This window comes from Polypterus senegalus, chromosome 4 (genome assembly GCF_016835505.1).
Source record: "Polypterus senegalus isolate Bchr_013 chromosome 4, ASM1683550v1, whole genome shotgun sequence".
Taxonomy (NCBI): Eukaryota; Metazoa; Chordata; class Cladistia; order Polypteriformes; family Polypteridae; genus Polypterus; species Polypterus senegalus.
This window is the reverse complement of record NC_053157.1, coordinates 182750507-182762687: the sequence shown is the minus strand read 5'-3', so window position 1 is coordinate 182762687 and position 12181 is coordinate 182750507. Positions and strand designations below refer to the sequence as shown.

At 35.7% G+C, this 12181-nt stretch overlaps 1 protein-coding gene across 2 annotated transcripts in view; it reads right to left on the bottom strand.

The window, feature by feature from the left end:
* Positions 1-12181, bottom strand: part of letm1 (leucine zipper-EF-hand containing transmembrane protein 1) — a 90957-nt gene that overhangs the window by 66113 nt on the left and 12663 nt on the right. For both annotated transcript variants that reach the window (XM_039751743.1, XM_039751745.1), the window contains exons 3-4: positions 9321-9777; positions 628-771 (exon numbers count right to left, since the gene is read on the bottom strand). In XM_039751743.1, coding sequence (XP_039607677.1) covers positions 628-771; positions 9321-9777 — 601 coding nt within the window. The remainder of the gene's footprint in view (positions 1-627; positions 772-9320; positions 9778-12181) is intronic.

Sequence of the window (12181 nt, the reverse complement as noted above, 5' to 3'; positions counted from 1 at the left end):
AGCTCAACAATTCAGGTGAGCTTCAGAATAGAGTCACTTGCTCTTTAGGATTGAAAACAGTCAGCTGAGGTGGTTTGGACGTGTCTTAAGGATGCCCCCCTGGCAACTACCCTAGGAATCCTGGGCAGAGACCCTGCGGCAGACCCAGGATATGTGGGAGGAAATTTCCCTCCCAGTTGGCTCAGGAATGCCTGGTATTCCCCAGAAAGAGCTTGATTCTGTAGTTGGTGACTAGGTAGTCTGGATTGACCTACCTGGCTTGCTGCCACCATAACCCTCACCAGGAAAAGCCAGTATGAAGAGGAGATGAAATGAGGCTGTGTAATATTTTTGCACATATCTGGACAATAAAACTGGCGACTGCGAAGTAATGTGAAGTGTTAAAATTTGGTATTTGGTATAATACCAATTCATTCAACCATTTTCTAAACCATCTGTCAAGTTGATGGTCGTACAGGGCACAGCCTATCCCAGCAGCTTTAGAAGCAAGCCTTGAACCAACCTTGGATTAGTTTCCAGTACACCCATGGGCATACTAATGCACATATCTATGCTTCTTTGTTTTACAGAGTCACCAATTAACTTCATTTGCAATATACAAGAAAAACGTGACCAGCTATATCATACCTTCTTGGACTTTGTTTCAAATGTTGAAGGGAGCATATTAGGGAACAGTTTAAGTGCTACTGGCAGAAGAAACTCCATGAACGGAACAATGATGAAAACCAAGAAGGGCACCAGTCTGAAAACATCTGCACAGGTTCTGAGAAACTACAAAAGAAAATTAAAAATACTAATTTCAACAGAGTGTTTTATATTAAAACTAATTAATTCTGAACATTTTTCCTAATGTTAGAGAAGGAAACTACACCAACTTGTAAAGAACATATTAAAGGAGAGTCATAAAAATAATGGCAGACTTCTTCACACAGTTAAAAAGATTGCTTAAATTCTTTCCAACCAATCCATTACCATCCCTCAGATATTGCCCAGCTGGCAAGTAACCGCTAGGAGGAAAGGTGCTACAGGGCAGTATATAATCCCAATATATACCTTCCTTATAGAGAGACCCCCACTCTGGCAGTCACATTATACCTGCTTACTTTTGCGGTTTACTAAACTAAGTTGTCTTCAGGACTATAACCTCTGAGACAAAAACATTGAGAGTTCCCTGAGAATGCTAGAGGGAAGCCCACATAATGAACCTGACCGTCTAACTCAAATTGTTGCCACTGCAGGGGGAACGCCAGTGGAACCTTCATTAGTGATTTCATGATACAAAAATTTTTGTTTTAAATGCTGATACCAGTGAAATTTTATGATACTCAATAGCTTTCAATACTACGGCAAAAACAGAAATCCATTTTGATGGCTTTTAATTGAAGTACCTCCCTTATTGAAGTGAATGATATTGTTCCTTTTTTGTAATGCAATATAAAATATATAAACACTAACAGTAACAATAGCTTTAAAATACTGTATATACATCAAGTAGTTACCAAACTATCATTTAAGTAAGCAAGTATTGGCATTCACAAATATCAAAACAATGCAGGGCCTTGAACTTTAAAGTGTGGCAAAGGTGGGAATCCCCCCAGGGTAACAACAAGCAGGGTTAATAATTTTAGGGGGATTTCAGCATAACCTTTGTAAAGAATAGTATCATCATAAACAGCTCATTTATGTTGTTATCATGCTCACATTCTAAATTTATCCTGACATTTTTTGTCCAGTGCCTAAAAAGTATTGCTTGAAATCCATACTAAATATAAAAATTCAAATATTATTTTATATGCCTTGTTGAACTAGTGAATTAAAAATTCTGGGTATTTCCATTTTAAAAGTAGTCTTTAAAACTGGGTTTTGTAACAATACACTTTTAAGGTTTTATACTTGCATCTTTAGATGGTTAAAAATATTATCGAATACTGAGTAATATTTAACAAATAAGTCAAATTAATTTAAGTTTAAAATGTCAGAAACCCATGATGCTTTAATTTTCTAAATCTGTTCCCCCTTTTTTAACATTTCTCCAACTTTAAAGCTTCTTGTGCGAAATCAAAACCTGTCAGTTTTACATGAATACTTTGTAACACAACTCCTGATATACAGCCTTTGTTTTGATGTTTTCAAGATATCTTGCGTGAGTAATCATATTATGTTATTACTTAAGCCTTTGTACAAACCCAGAATTAGAAAAGTACTTGGGCTGCCATTACCTACACTCAAAAAATGTATAAATGTTAGGTGCATTACATTATTCAATGTACAATTCAAATATATGAGGTGCTTTTACTTATGAGTTATACTAATGAACAGCAGCTTGCCTTAAAAAGCCAAATGAATGACACAAATTCTATGTTTTCAGTTTCAAATTTAACAGCAAAGTATTCTGTTTTACTTGTCCTCTTAACTGGCCATTTTGGCAATTACTGTTCTCGTCTCTGTTAACATATATTAACAGGCAGATGTCCCTTGTCCTTCAAAGCACTGAAACACTAAATACATTTTATTTTGGTGTTAACACAAGGAGCAACTCATATCATCATCGTTGTCGACAAGCCAAATTGGTATTTCATTTGAATCTTGCGTCGATATTTACTTGTTGCAACTGTTGTATGCGGGGCAGTTCTCACACTTAACAGAAGTAACTGGATTCATGCAGGGTCACAGTCCTCAATGTGCAACAGTGAAATGCAATTGAACTGGACTGATGGACATTTGTAGAAGTGAGCATTACAATCCGAGAATGAATGTTTACCCTTTCATCTCCTCTTACAAAAGGTGTGCCAATACAAGATTAACGATTACGGTATAATTATTTCGGCTTCAAAGCACATACAAATTTGTTTCTGAACTAAGTTCATAAGTGGCAATAACTTAGTCTGTGTGTGTTTTGCCATTTTTAAATAACAAATATTATTTCTGTACTCGCATGCTGAAATTCTGTGCAAAGACAAAGCATTTCCAGACATGACTTCTGCTGTTTTTCTTTTTAAAATGTGTCGATGCGGTATGAATCATCAGTATTTTGGGCAAATTTTTATGTAGTTTTTACTACCGTTTTTCTCATGTATGATTGTACCTTCCAAAGTAATGCAGATTTTCTCGGTAATACCGATACAATAAAAAAGCTGGTTCAATTACCCTTTTTGGAACTTTGTTTCTGAAGTATTGTTTTTCTGTGGTATCTCAAATCTTCATGCAAAAAGAATGAGAAAAAAAGTTCTTGAATGGTACAGAATCTGCTATGTTACCCATGCATATAAACATATTTCACAGACACCACCTCAGAATAACTGCATTTTAATACACAGCAGAAGTCAGGAAAGCTCAGATATCACAGTGAGCATCACCAGATAGTATTCAATTTTATGAACTGCCAAACACCATCTGTTGAGAGTAGATGTATTTAAATAGTCTGTATTAGTATAGTAATATAGGTAGCCCATTCCAAAGAGCGTTTTATCTAGCTCATAACATTGCAGTTAGCATCTTCTCATGCAAATCTCATCTCTATTAAGCAAATTGGAAAATATCAGCATAAAATGCATTAACATAGCAATTGCTTTCTTACCACAAGATGGCAGTAAAAAGCACATTGCAGTAAAAGCAGTTTCTGGGTGTATTTTTCTCTAATTTATCTAGCAGCTGCAAGTATTAAACATTATTTTACAACAAATTCGTTTTTTTCCATAGTTTTTCAAATTCAAATTCAGTTTTAAAAACTCAAAATATCCCTAACACTTTGAAAAAATAGGCACTGCAGATTTGAAGAGTGCAAATAGAATATAAATGCTGAAGAAATTAAAGAAAACTGCTCTTAATTTTCAGAGTGCCAGCTAATGTGAGCTTTAAAAGGATCACCTAAGAAATCCTTTGTGAAAATCCCAGAGCAGCAGGTGGTCAGTGGAATTTTCTAAAAGGTCTTAACTTCTTTTCTTATTAGTGTATATCTCTTTCACTCCTGCTTTCATTCACTTATGCATTTGCTATGCAGATGCTAAGTAAGGTGAAGCTGCATCATTCCTGTGCCTTTATTATGTACATAAGGTTTCAGAAACCTCCTTCTCATTTATGGACTTGATTATAGCATACTTCATTTCCTAATCACTGACAGTAGTCAGCAGACACCTTCACAGGTTTAACTTTGATTTTATTACTTTTACAACTCTGGTGCTCTAATTAAACTCATTGCAAAGAATACTTTGTAAAAACAGACATGGCTTTGGAGAGTGGCAACATGATGCATGCAAGTTTAAGTGTTTCACTTTAACATGTGCCAATAATGATAACCGTAAATAAAAAAACCTTTTATTATCTAGTATGGAATATGCAGTAACAAACTGTTTCCGTTTTAAAAAAAAAAAAAAAAACAAACTCAGGGGTTACTATCAGTATTCAAGTTTTCTTACACTGTAACAAACATAACAATCTAAAGAGATTGATTGAGCAAGAAAATTTCAGCTGAGCTCACATATTGAATGGGTATAACACCAGACATTTGAACTTCTAGTCCAACAGGCTGGTTTCCAATGATTTTAAGGCAAAATACAAAATATTATTAAATCTGAAGCAAACTATAGGTGGAAAAAATTGAAACGTTTGCATAGAACCACCATAATCAAATACTTTGCTGAAAGTCCATTAAATAAATAGTAAATAGTACTTTGCTTTCCAAACATTTATTATCCAGAGAATCTAATTTTTAACAGAACTACAGTGGAACCTTGGTTTGTGAGTATATTTCATTCAGGAAACGTGCTCGCAATCCAAAGCACTCGTATATCAAAGCGAATTTCTCCATAAGAAATAATGGAAACCCAGATGATTCGTTCTACAACCCAAAACTATTCAAATAAAAATGATTAATACAAAATATAATGTAAAAATACATAAAACAAATTAACCTGCACTTAACCTTTGAAAAGAATCATGGCTGGTGTAAGTGAGTTTCAAAACTCTTTTGGGATTCCATCCAACTGGGCAATATGTGGAAGAGCGTCCCAAAGCAAATCTGAAAAAAATCGCAGACATGCTATAAGCACCTGCCATTGATGGGTGATACAAGGAACATTATAAATGCACAGGGAACAGTATTACTTGGCCACTAACCTGGCCCCGACCTTGCCAGACTGCTGTGTCTGTGTATAGGAGAGTGGCAGATCCCGCTACAATAAATAACCATGCTGTTCCTGTTTCAAGCAGTAATGAGACTCAGCTTCGTGTTTAGGGGTGCAAGACAGAAACTCACATGTTACAATGCACACACGTGGTCACAATTCTATAGTAAACAGTATATGCTCCTACGGATGCTGACTCTATGAGTGAGGCATGCTGACTGGGCCCGAGAATGGGAGGCGATTGCCCACAATCCTGCAGAGAGAAGAACCATCGGCTCAGCTGTGATCAAGTGATGCTCGGCAGACAAAGTGTATACATACTACTCGTATTGCAAGACCTTGCTCATTTATCAAGTCAAAATTTATTAAAAATTTTTGCTCGTCTTGCAAAACACTCGCAGACCAAGTTAATCGCAATCCAAGGATCTACTTGTATACATTTCTTGACATTAATTGTGATATGAAATGTGTGCCGATATTTCCAAGTTTATTCATGTGCTTTCTAAGCAAATTTACCTGCCATGAAAGTCTATATTGCTATAAAATTGCTTTGTTTTAAAATCTTTCTGAAAAACATTTGAAGAGACTGCTTCGAAGCTCAATTCAACAACTGACCACAACTCAAAGTGTAACATAGCAGCACAGTTGAAAAAGACCTCCTCTTTAACAGGAATCTAACAATGCTGTTGGTGATAATGAGATGTTGGTATAAGTAAAGACACGAGACAGAATTACAAACTAACTTGAATATCACAGGATGGTCCAGAATCATTATGGTTAAATTTTTTTAAACAAGTGGATGCTCAAGAAATGTCTTCTGTCTTTTCTAAGCAAAGTTGAGAAAACCTTCAAATGTGTTGCTTTCCTCTTCATATTAAATTGCAGTGGTGACAGTAAACACCAGCTCATATGCATAATAAACATAACAACCAAAGTGACCTTTTCTAGCTGCCACTGTGATGACCCACAAAGCAACTGAACAGAAATACATTTTAATGATAAGTCTAACAGGGTGAACATAAGAAATGTCAATTAAAGGAAGTCCAATTAAGTGCTCAAAAATCTCTTTGAATTGTAATTATTAAAAGGAGTGTTGAAGATATCACAAAAACCACAATGGACCTTGAATTTGAAGTGGATAAGTGGTTTACAAAATGGATGGATAAAAGTTGAGCACTGTGGGGAAACTACAGCAGAACAGGCCACAACCCTTTACAAATGGGAGTTTGGTGGTAAAGAAAACTTTTACATGTTTAACTTGTTAACACATTGAACATAAGGTTATAATTTAAAACTGTTAAAAGAATACTTCACCCAAAAAAAGTATTTTTTTTTTATACTTTATTTGCCCCATGTCAGAGATGGAACCAAGTCCTACTTATGCAAGTCTCAATTAACCTTCAAGTCCTAACCTTAAATTTCAAGTCAAATCTCATGTTATAAGGATTACGTTGAAGTAAGTCAAGTCCGGTCACTGGGTTAATCAAGTCAAGTCAAGTCAAGTCATAGTTAAGAATACATTTTCACCCTCCTAATAGCACATTACCATGCTCAGCACATGACAAACCACCTGGATTGGGACTGAAGTGCAGCAGGTGACACCTCAACACCACACTAAAATAATGTTTGTTTTTGACTTTCTTTTTTTTTTTTAAAATGGTGGCTGGAGTGCCAATCCTGCCACCAACCCCCAAGTTTTCCCTGTAAGTAGAAAATCAGCTTGCTGGACTGGATGCAAGTTAATTTCATACCCAGGATGAAACAATTGCAGGTTAAGGGCCTTGCTCATGGGCTCAGAGTTGAGTCACTTTTGGCGTTTACAGGATTCAAACAGCAGATCTCTAGCCTCAGAGCCACCACTCCTTAACAGTGGTCTCTTTCAATTTTTGAAATATCTTAATCAGAGCCAAACACTTTCCCAAACTTGTAAAAAGAGAAAAATCATGTTTAATGTTCTGATCTGTTCCATTCTGACGTATTCACATTATTAGTGAATAAACACTGTAACATGATCAAGATGTTTATTGTGACAGATCACTGCATAATCAAATAATTTGTGTAATTTTTTTAAGACATTTATTTTTGCAGGACTCTTTTAGTATTTTAAATAGAAAGATGTGCAATATGAAATTTGCTGTATTTCACTACTTGTGAACAGGCATGGGTAAAAATATAATTTTTTCAATTAATTGTTATTATCCGTTTTAACAATTCAATATTGATTTTAAAAGTCTCAAGATTGATCTGGTCAATTTCTATCCTGCTTAATTGCTAAATGTAGATTTTTGCTTCAACTTTCCGTTTAAGTCACCTTGAGATCAAAAAGTAACAGAATCTACTAATTTTACCTGTAAAGATAAGAGACCCTACGACGAGACAATTTGCTTCACCCAGGAAAGCAAGCAGGAAATTGTTGGAATTTTCAGAGCAGCCTGTGATTCAAAATTGAGACTGTGCTCAAAGTAGCCAACTTGAAGTGGCTCCATAATAGCAGTGTTATCAGTCATGATGGCCTGTTCTTTTTCATGTATTTTCCATTCATTCAAAGCCGTTGTCAACAAGCATCAGCTCTACAGCCTTGTTTTAAAAACCTTTTTTTTATTGGAGGACTATCAGGACACATTTTCTAGACTGATTAATGTGACTGCTAGAAGTGAGCAACTGAAGATGTGTAACTTGTAGAGTTATAGAAAGACACAAGGCTTACCAGTGTTAATTCAACTAGTTCCAGATTACTTTAAATGTCCAACAGGGGATCAAATTTGGATAACGGTTTAGATGAAGGGTGTCCACATGGAGATTCACAACACATGAATAGGCTATTGAACAACATTTAATAAGAAATATTTGATTTTATAATATTATTCACAAGAAGATGTTTTATAAAGTAGATGCCATTAAATTGTATTAAAAGGAGTTCCCCAATAATACAAATGATATTTTGTTCCACATCTTCCAAACACTGATGTTAACTGTAATTATTAATTTCTTCTTAAATGTCATTCCATGCTTATGTATATATTATGAAGTCACTATCTAGAAACCCTTTAATATAATGTGACAAATTTCAGTAACACTTTATTTGATGTTCTAAATGCATAATTAATTCATTTTAAAAAAGCCAAAACTTCAAATACACCAGGGCACACTAATGCAGTCAAGAAATGCAGAATAAAATTAACATCACCACCAATTAGCATTATTTAAGCTTCCAGCTAACTAAATGTACAATTTCCATTGCTACTGACCTTTACCCCATGCATAAGCATAACTTAATCCCATAGAATGGTGTAATAGCAAAAGTTTGTACCTTACCATCAGCAAACCTAAGGATTTCATTGGGGACTTCATCCATTTTTAAGGATTAAACTATAACCTGGGTATTATTAGGCAAATAAAGGAAAATAAAGAAAAATAACGTGGAGACTATGACTCCAGGAAAATCGCCTACAAACATTTAAATTTATTTTATTAAAATGATTTTATTTTATTAAAATCTAGAATATGCAGGCTAGGCATGCTTCCTAATATTGTTTCAAATTGCAAGAATGACTGAAAAGAACTATTAAAAAAAAAACAAAAAAAAAAGTACATGAACTTCACACCAGTAATTCAGGTAATCTATATTTTTTACCATGCCTGGATATCAATATATTCAAAGAAATAAATAAATAAACAATGCCCCATCTATAAAGGCAATATAGCATTCACAACTATATTTGTACCATGGTTTGTTGCAAAAAAATCCCTTATTAACAAGCAAATATAGTGCATTTTCCTATTAGACTGAAGGCAAAAAGAGGGCTCCAATAAATCACAGAGCCCACTTACTCATAAACCAATGCTCTCTTACTCTGGATCAATTTGAATTGCTAATTAACCTAATCTACACAACTTTAGGAGATGTGTGAGGAAGACCCAAGTATATGGAGGAAATCTCATGCAGACACAACAAGAATGTGCAAACTCCACATTGACAATAGTCACACACAGGATTCAAACCCAGGTCTCTGGACCTAAGAAGCAGTAGTGTTCAACCATGATAAGCTGCTTATTTAAGAAATGCCAATTTTGGCAAGTGCCACGAATATTTTCTTGACACTGAATTTGGTCTTACACATCCAAAGAAGTGTTTAAACTCATAAAAAAATTGCACTCAACAAATAAAACAGCTTGTAAAAGTAAATAAATAAATACCTGTCTCCGCTCCCTCCGGGAGAGAATATGTCCATTGAGGATTCCCCATAGCATACGGCCTGCTATTTTTGTATCAATCCACAGCAATCGAAATCCATGGTAATAGTGCTTTACTTCATCTATTACTCTTTGTGTTATTGTCTTTCTAACAGGTTCTATATCAACAGTAGGGCTGTATACTGGACCTCCCTCCTCCAGTTTCTTGTTTTTGTCCTTAAGAGATTTCAAAGATTTCTCCACTTTGGAATCATCATATAAATTATTAGTGGAATGCCACCACCTTACTGGACCATGCCAGGGTCCTACAACTCCTAGGGAAGCCACAGGGCCCAATAAATGCGAGCCATCCAACACTCCATTGTAGCATCTGATTCTCCCCCTTGTCCAGCTGCAATAACTGGAGCTATGGCCAACACTAAGTGGCAAAAAAACACTCCCATTTCTGATGGTTACATTCCTAAAAACAAATGACAAGAAAAAAAATATAAACTGGATCAAAATAGCAAATGAGCATAACACTTCACTTACTTAAAAATCAAATATATATTAAATAGATATATTTCACTCTGTTAGTATTTTGCAACTTAAAAGATTTTTGGGTTTCTCCACTAATGCTACCTTATACTGTTTATCTTAGAATATTTACCTTGTGGTGTTGTACTTTATAAATATCAATGAATGACTTGCACCTACTGTTGTAAGTTTGGAATCACCCACAAATTTTCACATTTGATAGAAATCAATACCTTTTTTGAATCAAGGTACTGTATCATTAAATTGATTGAAAAATAAAGCCAAGAAATTACTGTTAAAAAATTTCATTCATTTTCATATAAAAATTACTGAAGAATAATGTACTATTCTCATAGGACTACTAGGCTTAACTTCCAGCAGCCATTACTCTAGAGGCCTAATATTAAACTCATAGACCATTCTTAATCATGTTTAAACACTAATAGGTTGTAGAAGGAAATATCCGCAATTAGGTTAGCACAGCTGAAACTCAAGATTCTGTTCAATAAACCAAGCAGATTGTGTTTCTTTGGGTTGCAAGGTACCTGCATTCCTAAAGTTCACTACTGGGTTTCAAAGATTGCCCAAACGAAAACAGCTGTCACAAGAATATAGTCACTCTATTGCCATTTTGCAAAATGAAGTTCATTTCATGCAACAGATTGACAAGAAACAGAATATTACATACAAACGTGTTAAATACGCTCAAGAGAACAGAGCAAATTGGATCAAAGTGGAAAGCTGCTACTTTAAATAATACACTCGAAATACAGTGGTACCTTGGTATACGTCTGCTTTGGAATAAGTCCAACTTGGTATACGTCCTGTTTGGACAAGAAAAATTTTGCTTGGTATACGACCTTTGTTTGGAATACGACTCGCGTGCTAACCTTGTTTAACTCTCTCGAGACAAAGCCACGACTGCCCACGAGCGTTAGTGCGCCAGTTGCTAGCATTCAGTGAACAACCCGCACTATAACTCTCTGAACTTTCACGTGTGTGGTATAGCGGGTCCACAGCTACTGTCAAAGTCCACCTTTAAAATAAATAATCACCGCGCTCGCAGCTTGGTGAGGGGGCGTGGTGGTTATGTGGCTGAAGGTTGTCAGGGCGATTCGCAATGTGGGCGTTTCTCACCAAAGTGCACTTGTGAGGGAACCGTCCGCATTCATGATTGTTCCTGGGGCTGCTTATCTTGATAAACAGATGCACGAGTCAGCTAGAAGGGGAGTAAAAAGAAAAAAAAGACGGGAGGTTGAGTGTGAGAGAGAGAGAGAGAGAGAGCGAGCAAGCGAGCGAAGTAGCTGAAGTAGGCAGAGTTAACGTCAGCTGCAAGTAGGGCGACTCCCCTGTTGGGAAGCAGGGGGGCCGCCAGGTAAAAAGGCACCGGGCTTCTTCTTTTTTTTTTTTTTTTTTTTTTTAAAAGAATGCTTCCTGCTCAATTTTTACTTTGTTGTTTTTAAGAAGACTTTTTTCTATTGTTTTTAACCTCCATGTTTCACTTCTGATTTTATGGATTATTTATTGGAAATTTGGAGACTGCACTTTAATTTGAACACCTTGTTTTGTTAATTGATTTAATAAAAGCACTTTGCACTTTTTCACCATCCCCTTGCTTTGTTGTTACCAATGAGGTTAGCAGTGAGGCACATTACCGACGGTGTAGGGTTCAAGGGCTCCCCGGCAGCAGATGGGAGCATACAGCAAACCTGCATCGTCTGACGTGATTTTGTGTTTTTTTCATGTAAGTTTGAATTGATTGTTGAAAAGTATGAAGGTGGCATGCGTATCCAGGACATGGCTGTTGCATACCGTTTGCCAAGAACGACGGTATCTACAATTGTGAAAAACAAAGATGTTATTAAAAAGTGAGGTAAAATTTTCATTAATTTCATCTAATTGCTTTTGTATTTATGTATTTTAGTATTAAGCAGTGTTTAAATTATTTTATACAACCCCATCAATGTATAATATGCCAATAGCAATAGGATTTTTTTTTTCATGGGAACGGATTAATCATTTCCCCATTATTTCTTATGGGAAAAATTTGTTTGGTATACGTCCTGTTTGGTATAAGTCAAAGGGTCTGGAACGAATTAAGGACGTATACCAAGGTTCCACTGTACTAGTGTCTTCTGCCTACAGTGAAAAGTACATTTCAAAATGTGCAAAAGAACACAGACCTTGAATGGTGATTTCTCAGCAATTCAAAAAGTTTGTATATTTTAACCTTTTCTTTTTTTTCCCCCAGTTTCAAATATGGCTTTTTCTTTAAAGGGCTGCCTATAAGGCCAGCATCTCAAGAATTGTCTTTTCACTGTTGCAGATGTGGAGGCTCCAATCAGGTT